The 23,069-nt window shown below is 48.6% G+C and overlaps 1 protein-coding gene across 2 annotated transcripts in view; it reads right to left on the reverse strand.

Annotated features, from left to right (window-relative positions):
• kif16ba (kinesin family member 16Ba) overlaps nt 1-15,518 on the reverse strand; it is a 251,726-nt gene extending 236,208 nt beyond the window's left edge. For both annotated transcript variants that reach the window (XM_072506633.1, XM_072506629.1), the window contains exon 1: nt 15,192-15,518. In XM_072506633.1, the coding sequence (XP_072362734.1) occupies nt 15,192-15,238 (47 nt within the window). In that variant the 5' untranslated portion in view covers nt 15,239-15,518. The remainder of the gene's footprint in view (nt 1-15,191) is intronic.
• Nucleotides 15,519-23,069: the final 7,551 nt, after the last annotated feature.

Below are 23,069 nucleotides of genomic sequence, written 5' to 3' on the forward strand. Positions count from 1 at the left end.
CCACACTTGGAAATATCAATTCCAGACACAATGCTCTAAAAATAGAAGCTCCGCACAGAATTGATCAAGAATGAAAATAAGCCATGAGAAAAGAAGAGAGAACCTCACATTGCACAGTTTAGAGATTAAGGGTAGATCTCTCTGAAGGATACAAACTAGTAAATGAAATACACAAGGTAAACTCAGAAACTACTTCAGGAATGTAGAACAAGTGGATTTAAATATAGAGGAACGTACGTTTAAAGCACAAATCTGGAAGAACTATTTTCATTCAACGATAAAGTTTGAAATAGTTGAAGGGGGAATTAAAATCACTATTTAACTGTTTATGAACAAGTCTGGTACACAATTTCAGATAAATCAGATAAACATTTCATTCTATTTGCTTCAAAGTTCAACAAGGTGCAAGAGAGTGACATTGTTATTACAACAACAATGTGCTTTTATATGGCTCTTTAATGTAGGAAAACATCCCAGTAGACTTCACAGGGGTGTTGTTATCAAACAAAAGGTGACATCTAGCCACACAAGGCGATATTAGGACAGATGATGTAAGCTGGTCGAGTGGTTGCTTTTAATGTGTGCCTTAAAGCAGAGAGTTGGGAAGTGGTAGAGAGGTTTAAGAAGGGGACGCCAGAATTTGGGGCCTAGGCAGCTGAAGGCAATGATGGGAGTGACTAAAATTGAAATGATCGCAGAGGATTGTGTGACTGGAGGAAATTACAGAGATAGGGAGGGGTGAGGCCATGGAGGGATTTGAAAACGAGGATGAGAATTAAGAGGCTTTGCTTAACTGGGAGCTGACACACAGCGAACAGAAATAGGTGCATTATAATAGTCAAGTGCAGTTAACAAAAATACGGATAGGATTCTCTGCAGCAGATCAGCTGAGGCAGTGGCAGAATCGAACAATGTCAGAAAGGAGGAAATGGGGGGTCTTAGTGATGACGTGATGCATTGGAAGAAGCTCATCTCAGAGTCAAAAATAACCACTGCAGTTGCAAACAGTTTGAATGAGGCTCAGGCCAGGGATGGGGACACAGCTTGTGGCAGGAGCAAAGCCGTCATCTTCAGCCTTCCCAATATTTAGCCGGAGGAAGTTTATGCTCATCCAGCACTGGATTTTGGACAAGCAGCCCAATCACTATCCCATTTACCCTATTCCAGTTAGCCCATTCACAGAATTCTACACAACAGGCTAAATTTTCTAAATAATTTATTATTAATTGGCAAAAAGAAAACATGTCGCAAAAGGAATAACTTATACTTATTTTGTGAGTGAAGAAAGTTAGCAACGGCAGAATAAAAATACATAATAATGTAGCTATAACACATGGGCAGCACTGCTCATGGATGGATGGGCCAAAGCACTGCTGCCTCACAGCTCCAGGGACCCAGGTTCAATTCCGCCCTCAGATGACTGTGTGGAGTTTGCACTTTTTCCCCGTGTCTGTGTGGGTTTACTCCAGGTGATCCGGGTTCCTCCCAGTCCAAAGATGTGCAGGTTAGGTGGATTAGCTATGCTAAATTGACCCTTCGTGTCCAAAGTTTAGGTGAGGTTGCTGGGTTACGGGGATAGGCTGGAGGCGTGGGCTAAGTAGGGTGCACTTTCAAGGGCCGGTGTAGACGTGATGGGCCAAATGGCCTCCTTCTATACTGTAAATTCTATGATTTTAAGCAGTGTCATGATATTTGTCTCGATCAGGTGTAATTTGATCCCTGGTTCACATGACACCTAAACAGCAAGTTCAAATTTCAAGCAGTTTATGGCCTCAACTGAACAACTCCCTTCCAATAACAAGGTACAATATTCCCTTGCAATAGGATGCTGACATCATTGAACTATTTTGTCAGCACATCAGCAAGGGATTGAAATACGCAACTTGTTATTCAACTCAACTACAGGATGAATTGCCAACATTTTGGGCTGCAGATTTCTAATTTATCAATTAATTTTGAACTACATTACACAGATTAGGGAGACTTTGGTAACATTCATAGGTTAACTGATGTTGCACCAGTTAATGGACAGTGCACAACAAAAACACACAAATTAATTTTGCGTGTAGGATCCACCCAAATAGTAATAAGAAAACAAAACTATACTCCTATTGTCACTTTTTATTTCAGATTTCTAACAGCTGTAGTGTTCTGCTTTACGGAACTTAGAGCCTTGTGAAACACTGGTAGCAAAAACTTCAATATAATCACACAACTGTGAACTGACTTAAGTCTTTGTGCATCCCATTTCTCTCACGCTGTGTACCAAAGACCAGGTTTATAAGCTAGCTCTCAATCTCTGTCAACTGGAATGTGACTTTAGACCCAACATTTGATGATGCAGTGTCATCCAGGGGTCAAACAGAAACTTTTGTCACTGTATTTAGATCATGAACTGGCAAACAACTTCTAATTTCTCACCTAGTTTTAGGGTAGTGGAACAATAACACCAACAGACCTCGTAACTTCAGCTGTAAAGAAAAGTCTTGCTTTTATATAGGAACAACAGGAGGAAGCCATCCGGTCCCTCAAACGTATTCTGCTATTCAATTAGATCATGATTGATCTGTATGACAACTCCGACGACCCACTTAACTGTGTTATCCTTCAAACAAAATATACTCCTGCAAAAGTTGAACTTTTGAGACCCATTTTTTGGGGAAAGTTAAGGGGTTGACACAGGTAATGTTTCCAAAGGGCTTACTTACAAATCAAACACACACACCACCCAGCGGACCTAACACAACTCTTAAAATAATCCACAAGGCAATGGGGGAAGTGGCGCCCAGAGCAGCTGCTATTGCCCATCTCTCTTCTATTTTTAGTAAGAAGCCTTCCCCCAGCCCCACATCTTAGGACAGGGAGCAGCAGCACTGGCTGGGCCAGTGCTTTTAATGCTGCTCGGGTTAGAGGAAGGAAAGAGAAGGACCCTGTGTTATGGGCCAGGGTTTAGAGAATCCCAAAGTGTATCATGGAGTTCACCTGATCCACAACTTTTAACAGATTGTGGTATGGGGAGCACACAGCTCAATCTACAGGTGTGGTACAGCAGAAATGGAAAGTATTTTTTTTTAAATATATTTTATTCAAGATTTTTGGCCAAACATAACAGTACGTAGTGTTTCTTTTACACAACAATAAAGCAATATAAATAACAGTGGCCAGTTTTAAACAAATAAATAAATAATATATAAACAAAAACAAAACTGAATGGCAACTGCCTTATCCAAAATAAATACTCTCCAAAAATACAATCCAACAATCCAATATACAATTACCTATAACAAATACCTATACATATACAATAACATCCCTGAGAGTCCGTCCGTAAATTGTATCAGGCTTAGCCTGGCACACGAGGACGATGAGTTTACCCTACGTAGGGCATCAGCCCACAGCCCCCCTCAATCTCCTCCCCCAGTTCTTCTTCCCATTTCCCTTTCAGCTCATCTACCATGATCTCCCCCTCGTCCCTCATTTCCCTGTATATGTCCGACACCTTACCATCCCCCACCCATGTCTCAGAGATCACTCTATCCTGCACCTCCTGCGTCGGGAGCTGCGGGAATTCCCTCACCTGTTGCCTCGCAAAAGCCCTCAATTGCATGTACCGAAATGCATTCCCTTGGGGCAACCCGTATTTTTCCGTCAGCGCTCCCAGACTCGCAAACGTCCCATCTACAAACAGATCTCTCAGTTGTACTACCCCAGCTCTTTGCCATGCTCCAAATCCCGCATCCATTCTCCCCGGAACGAACCTATGATTGTTTCTTATCGGGGACCGCACCGAAGCTCCCGTCCTTCCCCTATGCCGTCTCCACTGCCCCCAAATTTTCAATGTAGCCACCACCACCGGGCTTGTGGTGTATTTCTTTGGTGAGAACGGCAACGGTGCCGTCACCATTGCTTGTAGGCTAGTCCCCCTGCAGGACGCCCTCTCCAATCTCTTCCACGCCGCTCCCTCCCCTTCTCCCATCCACTTACACACCATTGAAACATTGGCGGCCCAGTAGTACTCACTTAGGCTCGGTAGTGCCAGCCCCCCCCTGTCCCTACTACGCTGCAAGAATCCCCTCCTCACTCTCAGGGTCTTCCCAGCCCACACAAAACTCATAATACTCTTCTCGATTCTTTTGAAAAATGCCTTCGTGATCACCACCGGGAGGCACTGAAACACAAAAAGGAATCTCGGGAGGACCACCAATTTAACCGCCTGCACCCTACCTGCCAATGACAGGGACACCATGTCCCATCTCTTAAAGTTCTCCTCCATCTGTTCCACCAACCGTGTTAAATTAAGCCTGTGTAATGTACCCCAATTCTTGGCTATCTGGATCCCCAAGTACCGGAAGTCCCTTGTTACCTTCCTCAGCGGTAAATCCTCTAGCTCTCTGCTCTCTCTGCTCCCCTGGATGCACCACAAACAACTCACTTTTGGAAAGTATTTTTTAAAGCAAAACAATGTTTATTCTATGAACTCACGTTAACCTTTCTAAAACAAACAGTGAACATTCTTAGCAACCAGTAAATCAAATACACCCCCCAAAGAATACAACACTAAGTAATCTGTATGCTGTCCTTTTCACCCAGAAGACTTAACAAACCTTTAAACAGAAGCATATCAGGGTTTACATTCAATACTGAAAACATTTATAGTTCTGAATTCACCAAATGATTAAGAGATAGTCCTACATGGCAGAGAGCTCAACAATACAGCTGCTTTGGCTGACTTCAGCTGCAACACACTGAGAAATGAAACTAAAAAGACAGAGACACACCCAAGCTTTTCTCAAAGTGAAACTAAAAAGCAGAACCAGAGCTCAGCTCCACCCACACTCTGACATTACTGCACTAACATGAGCAGCTAACCATTGCTTAAAAGCAACATTCTCATGACACCCTGTCATTGAAAAATGTCACACTGACGGCTCCCAGCCCATAACCTAGGCCTTGGTGCAGGTCAGCATTCACAATGGCCTGTACGGTAAGGCCTGAACCACCCCTCCCTCCCCAGGAAGGCAGAGTGTGATGATTGGGGACACAAATCCCAGGGTTTTATTTATTTAAGATTGGCTCTGTCATGATATGCGGACACACACAATGATATACAGACAAGCAGCTAATGGACACAGAGAACAGGACATGGCCAATAATCAGGCAGGACACTCGGGGTGGGATCTGACTATAAAAGACACAAGGTACTCACACTCCGCCTCTTTCCACTGATGAACATCTAGAGAGTCAGTCAAGGGTGATTACAATCTCACACCCCCACCAAGTGCCTAAGAGCTGGTCTGGTTCAGTCAGACAGAGAGAGTAACCACACTTAAGTTAGCAGAGAGTCGTACTCACAGAGAACTGTGCTAACTGTGCAATTAGTTCAATAAACCTGACTGAACTAACTTCAAGGTCTGGAGTATCTTTTTGATCCATGTTGCATCCAGTTGCAGCCAATGTTATACCAGTGTCCCGAACTCAACAGGCTCTGGAAGGTGATCCTACAATCTGCTTCCATGTGTATTATTTATTACTCATCTCCCATTTGTTAAGTTTTTTCCTCCCAAAATTCAAAATCAATCCACTTTCTTTCTGCCTTATTGACAAGTGTGAACTGGAGGAATCATGTTCTAATACAGTCATTTTCAAAGTCGGGGTAATGACCCGTGGGTGGGTTGCGGCATTCCCGATCACGGGAAGTAGCGCCCAATGGTCACAGCCGGCTTATAAAAATACCGGCTGTGACCAGCTTTAAAAATGCCGGCTGCAGCTGGCTTTCAGAATGCCGTCAGTGCGCACAATCTTCCTGCCTGAAGCGACGGCAGGGAGCAGGTAACACGCCCTGAACACTGGCGTCATGTGCTTTGGCCGGAATTGCGATTCCTCCATTTTGTTAGCAGCAAGCAAGCAACAGGACTGATGAATTTAAAATGGATCATTTTGTAATAAGGAAGAGAAGGCCAGTGACACAAACAGGCCAGGATCTCGCAACTAAATCTGCTGGAGAGCTCAGGAGAATCCAGAGCAGGACAAAGGAGTGCTGTTGTGAGCCCCAAGGCCTCTGGTGAACAGCCCATTAAGAAGCTGAAATCAGACACAAAGCAGTATGAAGATGATTTTTTAAGGTATTGCTTTATTAATTGTGCCAATGCAAATCAGGATGCGAAGCCCATGTGTGTTATATGCAGGGAAGTATTGGCAAATGAAATTTTAAAACCCTCAAAACTTCAAAGGCATTGAAAGATCAAGCATGGCGAGTTAGAGGACAAACCTCTTTATTTTTTTTCAATGGATGCAGCGAGAACTTAAATCGTTAGCTAAAGTCCTTAGCAGAAATGTTACATTGAACGACAAAGTACAATCAGCCTCTTACATGGTAGCTAACCATGTAGCTGAAGAGAAAATGCCCCATACAGTGGCAGAGAGATTAATTCTCCCTGCAGCAATAGATATAAATTATCATAGAATTTACAGTGCCGAAGGAGGCCATTCGGCCCATCGAGTCTGCACCGGCTCTTGGAAAGAGCACCCTACCCAAGTTCAGCACCTCCACCCTATCCCCATAACCCAGTAACCCCACCCAACACTAAGGGCAATTTTGGACACTAAGGGCAATTTATCATGACCAACCCACCTAACCCGCACATCTTTGGACTGTGGGAGGAAACCGGGGCACCCGGAGGAAACCCACGCACACACGGGGAGGATGTGCAGACTCCGCACAGGCAGTGACCCAAGCCGGAATCGAACCTGGGACCCTGGAGCTGTGAAGCAATTGTGCTATCCACAATGCTACCGTGCTGCCTTTATGGCTCCTATGGTCCTAGATGAGAGGTAAGCTGATAACACAGCGGCTCGATGAATTTTTGATATTGCTGAGGATTTAGAAGCCCAATTTATTTATCGTTTGAAAATCAGCACAGGAGTTCTCAATACAACTGGATGACAATACAGACGTTTCAAATTGTGCAACCGTGCTAGTTTACGTACTAGGTACGTTTGGCATGGCGGCACGGTGGTGCAGTGGTTAGCACTGCTGCCTCACGCCGCTGAGAAGCCGGGTTCGATCCCGGCCCCGGGTCACTGTCCGTGTGAAGTTTGCACATTCTCCCCCACAACCCAAAGATGTGCAAGCTAAGTGGAATGGCCATGCTAAATTGCACCTTAATTGGGAAAAAAAGAGAATTGGATACTCTAAATATATATTAAAAAAGGTATGTTTTGCACAATAAAGTTTCAGATTTTGAGAGAGAAGAGGTGGGTGAAAAATCCCATTTGAGTTTGAGACCCCAGAATCAGTTGTTAACTTGCAGCTGACTCCAAATGAAGAAACTGAACTTCTGCGCCTCAGCTGTGACAGCACATTAAAAACACGGCACAAGTCAATGAGGCTGTCAGAATTCTGGAGTAGCGTCTCAGAGGGGTCCCGGAGCAGAGTAAATCAAGCATTTTAGTGCTATTGCACTTCCCAATGACCTACATGTATATTATTATTATTACTATGTGTGAGGTTGGATTTTCTGTCCTCGCCAAGATGAAGACAGCACAAAGGAACAGGCTGAACTGTGCACCTGATATGTGCATAGCCCGTTACCTCCTGTGAACCTGATTGGAGTGAGATTATGAGGACCAAGCAGGCTCACCTCTCGCATTAAAGGTGAGAGAAAATGATGGGTCGCGAAGGTCGGCCGACATGGGTCCTTAAGGATGGCCGGTTGGTAAAAATGGGTCCCGGGCAAAAAAGTTTGAAAAGCACTGTTCTAATGCAGTTATTTTCAAACTCAGTCGCAACCCGCGAGTGAGTCACAGGCGGGTGTTGGGAGGGTCGCGAAGCGGTTGGTCACGGGAAGAAGTGTCTAACTGCTGTGACTGACTTTTTAAAATGCCAGCTGCAACCGGTCGTCCCATTCATGAGTGCCCCCTTAGCCAGATGTAGCAGTGCGCAGGACCCCAGCGGGGCAGATCGCGTCCTCCGTACGTCTGATCCAGGAGCAGATTTATTTATAATCAATTTGTCTTCCCTCCAAAAGCAGTGGCAGAGAACAGGTCACGGCCCGGTATGCTGGCGTCATGTACTCTGGGCGCAAAATTACTGAAGAGAGCTTCCTCCGTTTTGTAGCTGCCAGCAAGTAGGTAACAGGACTGTGAAGAACTGAAGATGGATCTTTTTGGACTGAGGAGGAGAGGCTACAGGGACACAAACAGGCCAGGATCTCACAACTGAATCCGCTGGAGAGAACTTTGCAGGAGAATCCATGACAGGACAAAACAATGCTGATGTGAGCTCCAGGGCCACTGACGAACAACCCATACAGAAAATGTAATGTTGAATGACAAAGCAAGTGAGGACCAAGCAGGCTCACTTGCCACATTAAAGGTAAGCGAAAATGGTGGGTTTGCAAAGGTCTGCCGGCTGGCGTGGGTCGCGAAGGTCAGCCATTTGGTAAAAATGGGTTTCCGGAAAAAAAGTTTGAAAAACACTGTTCTAATGAATAATGAATTGAGGGTTTTGCTGTGATTATAGAGACTATACATCTGGTTCTGAATTTTTTTGCCTCTGATGCCTGGAAGTCTCACCTGCAGACCGCTTGACTTTGTCCAAGGTAAATGAAAAATTGCAATCTTTGAAGGCTAAAAATCAGTACAGTCAACATAACCAATTGCGTATTACATTTTCAATTGGCCCCCAGCCCCTCAACCTGGGAGATAGGGGTGGGGTTCCAGATTTCCACCGTCCTCCATGTAAAAAAAGTGTTTCCTGACCTCACACCTGAACTACTCCTAAATCTCATGGTTACTCCCCCTTGATTATTCAGATGCTTGCGCTGAATTTTGGCATCCGTGCCAATCCATTTATGATCTTCACAGAGATCGATGGAATCAGTGGACGTCGATACAATCCAAATCATCTGATAATCCTTGCTTGCATCTTGATCTTAGCAGCTATTTCGTTATGGTGTCACTTCTCAGAACAATAAATCCAATCATGTGATTTAAACCGATGACTGAAATGATGATGAACTACAACAGAAAATATTGGATAATCTCAGCGGGTCTGACAGAATCTGTGGAGAGAGAGAGGAGCTAACGCTTCGAGTCTGGATGACTTTGTCAAAGCTCAGATTCCAGATTTGTTTCAGATTCCAGCATCCGCAGCAATTTGCTTTTATCTACTGATAAACACTCATGTTGTTTCCCCCCCTAAAATAACAAGATTGTGCAAATCTTGTGCTTCTGGAATAAACCCTTTTGACAGCCTAGGCAGAGAGCAGTCAGGGACCTCCTTCTGCATTGTAGAGATTCTAGGGATAACACCCCTACTGGATCTACATCAATCTAAACTGCTGCAAGTGTCAAAATCATGTTGGTAATATGATTAAACCAGTTAATAGTCACTGCTTCCTGTCCTCATTTTCAGAACACTGCAGGTCAAAAGGCATGAAAAAGCGAAAAGGTATTGTTCACTGCAAGAACAATAAACACAGCAAATGGAACTTGGCATCATCGCACATCACTTGAAGACAAGAATAGAGAAATGGATGCAGATGTCACCATCATATCCAGCATTTGCCGAGCTTTCACTTAAAGCTCACAAAAGCTTGATTTGATCACTTTCATTGGGCAGCACGGTAGCATGGTGGTTAGCACAATTGCTCCAGGGTCCCAGGTTCGATTCCCAGCTTGGGTCACTGTCTGTGCGGAGTCTACACATTCTCCGTGTGTGTGCGTGGGTTTCCTCCGGGTGCTCCGGTTTCCTCCCACAGTCCAAAGATGTGCAGGTTAGGTGGATTGGCCATGATAAATTGCCCTTAGTGTCCAAAATTGCCCTTAGTGTTGGGTGGGGTTACTGGGTTATGGGGATAGTGTGGAGGTGTGGGCTTGGGTAGGGTGCTCTTTCAAAGAGCCGGTGCAGACTTGATGGGCCGAATGGCCTCCTTCTGCACTGTAAATTCTATGATACTAACCACCTACATCCAATAAATCACCACAACATATCTCCACTTGATCAATATTTGCTTCAAATTTGTAAAGTACATTCACATTACAACTGCCTCACTCCAGCATCTTGTCAATCAAACCATGCTGAATGAGGTAAACATAAAGGAGGCATACTCATTCCAGAGCCAGGTCATCTGATTCACACCATGTTTGCCATAGGTGTGAAGTGATAAGAGCTTTACACTCATTCTGTACGAATGCCACAGGAGGTTTCTAACTGAAATTCCGGCTTTTCACATCAGCTGGTGCTCAAAACAAAAACTGCTGCAAACAACTCAATGAAATTCTACAAACATTTACAAACACCCTTTTGTTCAACAATTTCCACCTTTAATGTAGAAAGAGTAGTTCACAGGACGATTAACAAGATCTGACATTGAGCCACACAAGACAATGTCAGAACAGGTGGCCAAAACCGTGATTGAAGAGATAGGCTTTAAGAGACATCATAAAAGGAGGAGAGATAGAAAGGCAGAATCCTAAGGAGGGAACAACTTGCATTTGTATAGCACCTTTGACATAAAACATCCCACGGCACTTTACAGAAGCATTCATTGCAATCTGATGTCAAGCCAAATAAAGGATATTTAAACTAACTTGTATTTATATGGCATCTTTCAGAACCACAGGATGCCCCAAAGCACTTTACAGCAAATGAAGTGCTTTTTTGAACTGTCGTCACTGTTGTAATGTGCGAAATACAACAATTTATGCACAGCCAACAGGTCACAAACATCAATTTGATAATGACCAGATAGTTTTTTTTGTGATGCTGATATTACCTTCAAAGAACAAAGAATAAAGAAAAGTACAGCACAGGAACAGGCCCTTCGGCCCTCCAAGTCTGTGACGACCATGCTGCTCGTCTAAACTAAAATCTTCTACACTTCCAGGGTCCGTATCCCTCTATTCATGTATTTGTCAAGATGCCCCTTAAATGTCACGATCGTACCTGCTTCCACCACCTCCTCCGGCAGCGAGTTCCAGGTACCCACTACCCTCTGTGTAATAAACTTGCCTCGTACATCTCCTCTGAACCTTGCCCCTCGCACCTTAAACCTATGCCCACTAGTAATTGACCGCACTACCCTGGGAAAAAGCCTCTGACTATCCACTCTGTCTATGCCCCTCATAATTTTGTAGACCTCTATCAGGTTGCCCCTCACCTCCATCGTTCCAGTGAGAACAAACCGAGTTTATTCAACCTCTCCTCATAGCTAAAATCTTCTTATTACCACTTACCTTCCACAGAGTCAGACTTTTCCCATCGGATCCCAGGCCCATCCAGGAGCAGAGCAGCCGCCGACTAAGGAAGTGAGGGAAACGCAGCGGTCTGCAGGTGAGACTAAAACAATGCGGTTTCAAGTCTCCTCTCCCCAGTATACCCCTGGCAAATGTTCAAGCGATCGAAAACAAGCTGGACGAGCTTAACGCTAGACTGACTGACCTCTCAAAGGGAAGCAGAAATTGCTGTGTGCTCTGTTTCAAGGAGAAATGGCCGACCTCTGCCTCACCGGCCATACAACCTGACGGCTTCTCAATATACCGGATGTCATTGAGCAAAGTGAAAGGTGAAGGGGTTTGCCTCCTCATCAACTCGTCCTGAAGCTAGGACGTGGCGACCTACTGCCCCCTGGACCTGGAATACCTGTCTGTGAAGTGCCGCCCGTATGACTTTCCACTGGAGTTCACTACTGTCATCATCACAGCGGTCTACATCCCACCCCAGCTGGAAGTGAAGAAGATGCTTGATGTACACAGGTATAAATAATAATGAAACAGAATACCCGGAGGCCTTGTTCATCTTGGCCGAGGACGTCAACCAGGTCACTTCAAGAGTGTACATCCAAAATTCCACCAACACATCTCCTGTCCCACCAGGGGCCCCAACATCCTTGGCCAATGCTACACAAGCATCAAGAGCGCCTACCAGTCCATCCCCCGACCGCACTTCAGAAAATCGGACCACAAGACAGTACTCCATCTCCTGGCATACAAACAGAATGTTAAGCAGAAGAATCCGGTTAAGCTGGTTGTGCAATGCTGGTCTGAGGCAACAAAAGAGCTCCTACTCGCCTGCTTGGAGTCAGTGGACTGGCCCACATTCAAGAACTCAACAGCCAACCTATGCCACCACCGTCACAGACTTCAGTAAGTAGAAGATTGCATGTGCATTCCCCAACCGGACGAACCATGGTTTAACCGGGAGATTCACTCCCTACTGAAGGCTAGGTCTGAGGCCTGACCAATACAAGATATCTAGGTACGACCTCTGCAAAGTCATCAGGGATGCCAAGAAACAATATCAGAACAAGCTAGAGTCACAGACTAATGGCACGGCCTCTCATCGGTTATGACAACGCTTAAACAACATAACTGGCTACAAAGCAAAGCCGGGTAGATTCTCCGGCAGCAGCGCACCTCTTCCCGAAGAAGACAATGTATCCGATGATCATTTCGAGCAGGAAACCAACAAACCGTTTTCAACTGCCCCAGCAGTCTTGGACACACCCATACCTACCTCACATCCTCCAAAGTCAGATTGACCTTCGTGAAAGTGAACCCTCAGAAAGCAACAGGTCCTGACGGAGTCACCGGTCGTGCACTCAGATCCTGCGAGGACCAACTGCCAGGTTTGTTCGCGGACATCTTCAACCTCTCCCTACTCCGTTCCGAGGTTCCCACTGCTTCAAGAAGACCATCATCAAACCGATGCCAAAGAAGAATCAGGCAATGTGCCTCAAAGACTACCATCCGGTGGCCTTGAAGCACTTCATAATGATCAATGTCAAGAGATTGGTTGAGACACATTAACTCCATGCTTCCAGAATGCCTTTATCCACTGCAATTTGCACACTCAACACAACCGGTCCACAGCAGACACTATCTCTGTGGCCCTGCACCTACCCCTGGGGCATCTCGACAACAAGGAATCCTACGTCAGACTCATATTCATTGACTACAGCTCCGCCTCCAACACCTTAATCCCAGCCAAGCTAATGTCAAAACTCCAAAACCTAGGACTAGGCTCCTCCCTCTGCAACTGGATCCTCGACTTCCTGACTCAAAGATCACAATCAGTAAGGATAAACGACAACCCCTCCTCCACGATAGTCCTCAATACCGGGGTCCCACAAGGCTATGTACTTAGCCCCCTACTATACGCCCGATATACACACGACTGCGTGGCAAGATTTAGCTCCAACTCCAAATACAGGTTTTCTGATGACACGACAGTAGTGGGTCAGATCTCGAACAACGATGAGTCAGAGTAAAGGAGCGAGATGGCAAACCTAGTGGCGTAGTGCAAGGACAACAATCTCTCCCTCAACATCATCAAAACTAAGCAGCTTGTCACTGACTTCAGGTGTGCAACAATGGTGCCAAGGTGGCGATGGTTGACAGTTTCAAATTCCTAGGTGTAAACATCTCCAACAATCTGTCCTGGTCCACCCACATCAGCGCTACGACGAAGCCCAAACATCCCCAGGAAACTAGGGAAATTCGGCATGTCCACATTGACTCTTACCATTTTTACAGATGCACCATAAAAAGCATCCTATCTGGCTGCATCATAGCCTGGTATGGCAACTGCTCGGCCCAAGACAGTTAAGAAACTACAGAGTGTCGTGATCACAGCCCAGTACAACCTGCCTCCCATCCATTGACTCTGTCTACACCTCCTGCTGCCTTGGGAAAGTAGGCAGCATAATCAAAGACCCCTCCCACCCGGCTTATTCTCTCTTCCAACCTCTTCCACGGGCAGGAAATACAAAAGTCTGAGAACACGATTTAACAGATTCAAAAACAGCTTCTTCCCCGCTGTTACCAGACTCCTGAATGAACCTTGTATGTACTGAACTGATCTCTCCACTCTCTACTGAGTAGCATAGTAGGGCAGCATGGTAGAACAGTGGTTAGCACTGTTACTTCACAGCACCAGGGTCCCAGGTTCGACTCCCACTTGGATCACTGTCTGTGTGGAGTCTGCACGTTCTCTTCGTGTCTGCATGGGTTTCCTCCAGGTGCTCTGGTTTCCTCCCATAAGTCCCGAAAGACGTGCTATTAGGTGAATTGGACATTCTGAATTCTCCCTCAGTGTACCCGAACAGACGGCAGAATGTGGCGACTAGGGGCTTTTCACAATAACTTCATTGCAGTGTTAATGTAAGCCTACTTGTGACAATAAAGATTATTATTATACACTCCGTATGCTTCACCCAATGTCTATGTCTATGTATTTACGTTGTGTATTTATCGTATGTCCTATGTTTTTCTTATACGGAACAATCTGTTTGGACTGTACATAGAACACATTTCAATATACCTCGGCACACATGACAATAAACCCAAATAGGGATAAATATTGGCCAGGCCACAGGGAAATATTCCCCTGCTCTTCTTCAAAATGGTGTCATGGGATCTTTTGCATCTGCCCGAGGGGGCAGACGGGGACTTTGGTTTGACGTGTCATGCGATAGACAGCATGGCACTACCTCAGTACTGCACTGGGCATCCTTTGAGAAAAATGTGGGTTTCCCCCAGGTGCTCGGTTTCCTCCCACAGTTCAAAGATGTGGTTAGATGGGGTACTTTCGGAGGGTTGGTGCAGACTCAATGGGCCAAATGGCCTCCTTCTGCACTGTAGGGATTCTATGATTCTAAAATCACCAGGTGTTGGCTGGGTCAAAGACAGTAGGTTTTAAGGAGTGTCTTTAAAAGGACGGGAGCACCAATGGACAAGGGTCCATTTTACGCAGCGCCGTCAAGGTCGGAAAACATCGCAGAGCGTCTCGCGGTGCGATTCATTTGACACCTGGCCAGGTAAGGATATATTCCTGGCCAGGTAAGGATATATTACGACAAGTGGCGGAAAGCTTGACTGAATTTTTAAGAGAATCTATAAGGAGAGAAAGTTGGAAGGAAGTGAACTCCAGAACAAGACACACAGCAGGGTCAGCCACTGTGGAGACAGTATGTATATTCAGACAGGCCATTCTTGGTTATGGAGATCCATTCGATCTGATTGGTATTTCTCTGCCCTGTTTTGAATAGGTCCCCCTCCTCCTTTGCCCCTGTCGTGCTGTCAGACCGGACACTGGAGCTGCTGGAGGATCTGCAAGCTTCTGGGCAGCGTGACCTGGAGCCCATCCCGGATTTCACGGATCTCCAGTTCCGATGCTGGCGGACATTTACCTCAGGTTCATGGGTCTCAGTCTCACCGCCACCTTCACCGAGGCCATAGTTCCTCACTTTCCTCCGTGTGTGTGTTCACTGCCGGCTCCCGCTGCGGCCCAGCGCATTTGGAGAAACTCTCCCCCTCGCTCTCCTCTGAGCAGCCTCACCGCAGCCCGGGTTCCTGCACCTTCATCATCAGCATCATTAGCCCCAGCTCAGCTCGGCTCGACCGGCCGAGGCGTATCGACAAATCAGCTGATAGAACGCTTTACCGTGCCCGCCGTGGATCAAGAAGAAAATACGACGTCCCTTCGCCGTTCTCCCCCTGTCCCCACCCATTCTTCTTACTCTCGACCGATTGGACGGCCCTGGGCTTGATTGACATGGTGATCGTCCAGTCAGCCCCAACGCCCCGGGGGGAGGGATCGGTGACGACGCCTCACTCGGCCGTCCTGACGTTCTGCTTCTTCACGTTACAGCTTCCGGCGATGCACGTTTCCGTGGTAACGCGCGGAACCGAAACGTCACGGCGCTGGCCGGGCACGGCAGTGAGCTTGTGCGTACCGTTCCCTCTGGCCCTGCAGTTGGCTCCCAAATGGGACTAGTCGATTGTTGTTTTTTCCTGAAATCGAGAGTGAAATCATGCTTGACAAACCGACTGGAATTCTTCCAGGATGTAACCAGTAGAATTGACAAAAGGGATCCAGTGGATTGGTTTATTTGGACTTTCAGAAGGCCTTTGACAAAGTCTCACATAAGAGATTAGCATGTAAATTTACAGTGCATCGGATTAGGGGTAGTGCATTGAGATGGATAGAAAACTGATTGACAGACAGGAAATAAAGAGTAGGAATGAATGGGTCTTTTTCCAAATGGCAGGCAGTGATTCCAGCTATTCACAATGTATATTAATGATTTAGATGAGGGAACTATGTAATATATCTAAATTTGCAGATGGCAATGCTGGGTGGGAGGGTGAGCTATGAGGAGGATGCAGAGATCCTTCAATGTGATTTGGACAAGTTGAATGGGCAAATGCTTGGCAGATAGAATATCGTAGATATATAATAATAATCGCTCATCGTCACAACTAGGCTTCAATGAAGTTACTGTGCAAAGCCCCTAGTCGCCACATCCCGGCGCCTGTTTGGGGAGGCTGGTACGGGAATTGAACCCGCGTTGCTGGTCTTGTGCTGCATTACAAACCAGCTGTTTAGCCCACTGTGCTAAATGTGAGGTTATTCACTTTGGCTGGGCGGCATGGTGGCACCAGTGGTTAGCACTGCTGCCTCACGGCGCCGAGGTCCTAGGTTTGCTCCCGGCCCTGGGTCACTGTCTGTGTGGAGTTCGCACATTTTCCCCGTGTCTGCGTGGGCCTCACCCCCACAACCCAAAAGATGTGCAGAGTAGATAGATTGGCCATGTTAAATTGCCCCTAAATTGGAAAAAGAAATAATTGAATACTCTAATTTTAAAAAAATTATCTGAATGGCTATAAATTAAGAGTGGGAATGTGCAGCGCGACCTGGGTATCCTAGTACTAGTTGCCTCAGGAAGGCACACAGCATTATCAGAGACCCCTCCCACCCAGGCATTGCCTTCTTCCAGACCCTTCCATCAGGCAGAAGGTACAGAAGTCTGAAGACCCGCACACCCAGACATAGGAACAGCTTCCAGCTACAAGACTAATCAATGACTCCCCCTCGGACTGAAATGTTCCCTGTAAGAATACTATTCACGACACCCTATGCTGCTCGTCCTCATGTATTTGCTTTGTTTGGCCCCTTGTTCCGCGCTGTAACCAATCATTGTTTGTCGATGTACCATTTGGCAATGTTCTCTGTTGATTATTCTTTTTGTCGACTATGTACGTACTGTGTACATTCCCTCGGCCGCAGAAAAATACTTTTCACTGTACTTCGGTACATGTGACAATAAATCAAATCAAATCATGCAGGTGCAGCAGGCAGCAAAGAAGGCAAATGGTATGCTGGCCTTCATAGCGAGAGGATTCGAGTACAGGAGCAGGGATGTCTTGCTGCAATTATACAGGGCATTGGTGAGACCACACCTGGAATATTGCATTTAGTTTTGGTCTTTTAAAAAATATATATTTATTCAAATTTTTCAACAGATTTTCAACAAACCCCGCCCCCCCCCCAACAAAAATAAAGAAACAAGAACACAACAATCAAAAATTATACACTGGATTTCCCACATATACAATAACCCCCCATATGACATTTAAAAGCACCATTAGGGAAGCCTCCCCCCACCCACCCAAACGCCCCCCCCAAAAGAACCGCCCCCTCCCCCCCCACCCAAACGCCCCCCCAAAAGACCACCCCCCCTCCCCCCCCACCCAAACGCCCCCCCAAAAGACCACACACCCCCCCCCCCACCCCTGGGCTGCTGCTGACCTCCTAACGTCTCCGCGAGATAGTTTAGGAACGGTTGCCACCGCCTGAGGAACCCCTGCACAGACCCTCGCAATGCAAACTTTATCCTCTCCAGCTTGATGAACCCTGCCATATCATTGATCCAAGCTTCCACACTAGGGGGCTTCGCATCTTTCCATAATAGCAAAATCCTCCGCCGGGCTACCAGGGACTCAAAGGCCAGAATACCGGCCTCTTTCGCCTCCTGCACTCCCGGCTCGTCCGTTACCCCAAATAGTGCCAACCCCCAGCTCGGCTTGACCCGGGCGTTCACCACCTTGGACATAGTCCTCGCAAAACCCCCCCAAAACCGATCCAGTGCCGAGCACGACCAGAACATATGGACATGATTTGCCGAGCTTCCCGAGCACCTTCCACATCTGTCCTCCACCCCAAAGAACCTACTCAACCTCGCCCCTGTCATATGCGCTCTGTGAGTAACTTTGAACTGAATTAGGCTGAGCCTGGCGCAAGAGGAGGAAGAATTAACCCTACTCAGGGCATCGGCCCACAGACCCTCATCTATTTCCTCCCCCAGCTCCTCTTCCCACCTGCCCTTTAACTCCTCCACCGAGACCTCCTCCTCTTCCTTCAGCTCCTGGTAAATCGCCAAAACCTTGCCTTCTCCAACCCATACACCCGAAATCACCCTGTTCTGAATCCCCTGTGCCGGGAGCAGCGAGAATTCCCTCACCTGCCGCCTCACAAACGCCCTCACTTGCATGTACCTGAAAGCGTTTCCCGGGGGTAGCCCAAACTTCTCCTCCAGCGCCCCTAGGCTCGCAAACGTCCCATCGATGAACAGGTGCCCCATTCTTCTAATCCCTGCCCGATGCCAGCTCCGAAACCCCCCACCCATCTTTCCCGGGACGAACCGATGATTCTCCCGAATCGGGGACCAAACCGAGGCTCCCACCTCACCCCTGTGTCCCCTCCACTGCCCCCAGATCTTCAACGTCGCCGCCACCACCGGATTTGTGGTGTACATTATCGGTGAGAGTGGCAGCGGTGCCGTCACCAGCGCCCTCAGGCTCGTGCCCACACAGGACGCCATCTCACCTCTTCCACGCCACCCCCCTCTCCCTCCATTAACCACTTACGGATCATCGCCACATTGGCTGCCCAATAATAACCACACAAATTCGGCAGTGCCAGCCCCCCCCTGTCCCTGCTACGCTCCAGAGACACTCCCTTCACCCTCGGGGTCTTATTCGCCCACACAAAACCCATGATGCTCCTACTTACTCGTTTGAAAAAGGCCTTGGGGATCATAATGGGAAGGCACTGGAACACAAAGAGAAACCTCGGGAGGACCGTCATTTTGACCGACTGCACCCTACCCGCTTGTGAGAGTGGCAGCATGTCCCATCTTTTAAACTCCTCCTCCATCTGCTCACCAATCGCGTCAAATTGAGCCTATGCAGGGCCCCCCAACTCCTAGCCACTTGGATCCTTAGGTACCGAAAGCTCCTTTCCGCCCTCTTCAGTGGCAGCTCGTCTATCTCCCTTCCCTGGTCCCCTGAATGCACCACAAAGAGCTCACTCTTCCCTATGTTGAGTTTATACCCCGAAAAGTCCCCAAACTCCCTTAGGATCCGCATGACCTCCGCCATCCCCTCAACTGGATCTGCCACATACAGCAACAGGTCGTCAGCATACAACGACACCCGGTGTTCCTCTCCCCCCCCGGACCAGTCCCCTCCATTTCCTGGACTCCCTTAGTGCCATGGCCAGAGGCTCAATTGCCAGTGCAAACAACAAGGGGGACAGGGGGCACCTCTGCCTCGTCCCCCGGTACAGTCGAAAGTACTCCGACCTCCGCCGATTCGTAGCCACATTCGCCACCGGGGCTCTATATAGCAGCCTGACCCAGCTGATGAACCCCTCCCTGAACCCAAACCTCTGCAACACTTCCCAAAGATACTCCTACTCCACCCGGTCAAAACCCTTCTCCGCGTCCATAGCTGCCACTACCGCCGCTTCCTCCTCCACCGGTGTCATCATAATCACATTGAGGAGCCTCCGCATATTTGTATTTAATTGCCTACCCTTCACAAATCCCGTCTGGTCATCATGAATCACCCCCGGGACACAGTCCTCAATTCTCGTAGCCAGCACCTTTGCCAGCAACTTAGCATCAACGTTGAGGAGCGAGATCGGTCTATACGACCCACATTGCAGTGGATCCTTGTCCCGCTTCAGGATCAAAGAAATCAGCGCCCTAGACATTGTCAAGGGCAAGGTCCCCCCCCTCCCTCGCCTTATTGAAAGTCCTCACGAGCAACGGGCCCAGCAGGCCCACGTATTTCCTGTAGAATTCAACCGGGAACCCATCCGGCCCCGGGGCCTTCCCCGCCTGCATGCTCCCCAATCCTTTAACCAGCTCCTCCAGCCAATCGGTGCCCCCAAACCAGCCACCTCCTCCTCCTCCACCCTCGGGAACCTCATCTGATCTAAGGATCGTCGCATCCCCCGCTGGGGGCTCAGGCCTGTACAGATCCCCATAGAAGTCCCTAAATACCTTGTTTATTCTCACCGCACTCCACACCGTATTCCCCCCTCTATCCTTAACTCCATAAATCTCCTCCGCTGCCTCCCTCTTACGAAGCTGGTGTGCCAGCATCCGACTCGCCTTCTCCCCATACTCATACGTCGCTCCCTGCGCTTTCCTCCACTGTGCCTCTGCTTCCCCCGTGGTCATCAGGTCGAACTCCGGCTGGAGGTTCCGTCGCTCCCTGAGTAGCCCCCCCTCGGGGGCCTCTGCATACCTCCTGTCCACCCTTAAAATCTCCCCCACCAACCTCTCCCTCTCCCTTCCCTCTCTCTTCTCCCTGTGGGCCCTAATGGAGATGAGCTCTCCCCTGACCACCGCCTTCAACGCCTCCCAGACTACCCCCACCTGCACCTCCCCATTGTCATTGGTCTCCAAATATCTTTCAATGCACCCCCGCACCTGCCTGCACACCTCCTCATCCGCCAATAGTCCCACATCAAGGCGCCACAGCGGGCACTGGTCCCTCTCCTCCCCAACTCCAGCTCCACACAATGTGGGGCGTGGTCCGAGACGGCTTTGGCCGAATATTCCGTTCCTTCCACTTTCGAGATTAGCGGCCTACTCAAAATGAAAAAATCTATCCGGGAGTAGGCTCTATGGACATGGGAAAAGAAAGAAAATTCCCTGGCCAGCGGCCTGACAAACCTCCATGGATCCACTCCTCCCATCTAGCCCATAAACCCCCTGAGCACCTTGGCCGCAGCCGGCCTCTTACCCGTCCTGGACCTAAATCGGTCCAGTGCTGGGTCCAGCACCGTGTTGAAGTCCCCCCCCCATTATCAAGCTTTCTACCTCCAGATGCGGAATCCGACTCAGCATGCGTTTCATAAATCCGGCATCATCCCAATTCAGGGCATATACGTTCACCAGTACCACCCCCTGCAACCTACCGCTCACCATCACATATCGACCTCCATTATCCACTACAATATTCATTGCCTCAAACGACACCCGCTTCCCCACCAGTATTGCAACCCCTCTGTCTTCGCATCCAGCCCTGAATGAAAGACCTGCCCTACCCATCCCTTTCTCAGCCGAACCTGATCTACTACCTTCAGATGTGTCTCCTGGAGCATAACCACATCTGCCTTCAGTCCCTTTAAGTGCGTGAACACCCAGGCCCTCTTGACCGGCCCGTTCAGGCCCCTCACATTCCAAGTTATCAGCTGGATTGGGGGGCTACTCCCCCCCCCCCCCCCCCCCCCCCCGCCGACTAGCCATCTCCATTTCTAGGCCAGCCACGTGCCCACACCTCCCGCACCCTCCAGTCCCCCAGGCGGCGGACCCCCGCCCCGACTACCTCTCCTACTTCCAGCTCCCTTTTGGCCAATGCAGCAGCAACCCTGTTCCCCCCGTCCCACCTCCCCCCGCTAGATCCACATCTAGCCATTTTGCTCCCCCCATGACACTCCCGTACGTCAGCTGACCCCGGCCTCTCCCGCCAGTCGACCCCCCCAGTGTGAGAATCCCCCCATCCCTTGGCAGTCAGTGTGTGTTCCTCTCCAGCACCGCCCTTCCCCCCCCGACCCCACCCCATCCTTCCCTACCGCGGAAAAAAGCCCGCGCTTTCCTGAGCCGGCCCCGCCCCCTCTGGCGCAGCTCCTTTTTGCGGCCTGACCCCAACTCCCCATCCCCGCGCCTCCACTCCCCATCTTCCTCCGTGGGGCCCTGCCCCTCCAACACCGACGCCCACAGCCCCCACATCAAATCCATTCACCCATCCCTACCCAGCACTCAAACCCAGAGAACATGCCCTGTTATAACCTGCCTACTGACGATTGGCTGGGGACTAATGATTATCCCACAATCCTATGGGAGTATGAACTTCCCCAATGAGGGGGGCGGAGAAACTCCTACTATAAATAAGCTGGCCAGTCCAGGAACCAGGAGGAAGGAGAAGGTAGCAAGGGAAGTTACTGCTACTACTATGTATATATTGTTATAGTAAATAAACTTTATTATTTTGTATCCTTTAAAACTCGTGCTGGATTCTTCGGGGCCTTTACAAAATGCCCCAAATGCAATAAACACAGTAAACATCCCGCCACGACCAACTCTCAATTTGAGTCCAACTTTTCAGTTTGTATAAAGTTCCATGCCTCATCGGGCGTTTCAAAATAGTGGTGCCGATCTTGGAACGTGACCCACAATCGCGCTGGCTGCAGCATCCCGAACTTCACCCCCTTCCGATGGAGCACCGCCTTAGCCCGGTTAAAACCAGCCCTCTTCTTAGCCACCTCCGCACTCCAGTCCTGGTAAATTCAGATCTCCGTGTTCTCCCACCTGTTGCTCCGCTCTTTTTTGGCCCATCTCAGGACACACTCTCTGTCCGTAAAGCGGTGGAACCTCACCACTACAGCACTTGGCGGCTATTTGGCTTTGGGTCTCTTTGCCAGGACCCGATGAGCCCCATCTAGCTCCAGGGGCCTCGGGAAAGCTCCCGCACCCATCAGCGAATTGAGCATATGTGCCCCGGCATAGGGCCCCTCCACTCCTTCAGGGAGACCCAGAATCCGAAGATTCTTCCTCCTCGACCTTATCTCCAGGTCCTCAAATTTTTACGCCCACCTCTTGTGCAGTGCCTTGTGCGCCTCCACCTTCACCGCCAGGCCCAAGATCTCATCCTCGTTCTCCGAGGCTTTTTGCCGCACCTCCCGGATCACCACCCCTTGGGCCTTCTGGGTCTCCACAAGCTTCTCAATTGCCGCCTTCATTGGCGCCAGCATTTCTGTCTTGAACTCCTCAAAGCAGCGTTTAAGAAACTCCTGCGACCACTGCACCCATGCTGCTTGGTCTCCACCCACCGCCATCTTGCTTTTCCTCCCTCGCACTTTTCGCTGCCCCAAGATCACTTTTTTAACCGCTCCACTCCTGGTCCAATCCATATAATGTCGAGGGGACCTT

Source organism: Scyliorhinus torazame, chromosome 1 (assembly GCF_047496885.1).
Source record: "Scyliorhinus torazame isolate Kashiwa2021f chromosome 1, sScyTor2.1, whole genome shotgun sequence".
NCBI lineage: Eukaryota > Metazoa > Chordata > Chondrichthyes > Carcharhiniformes > Scyliorhinidae > Scyliorhinus > Scyliorhinus torazame.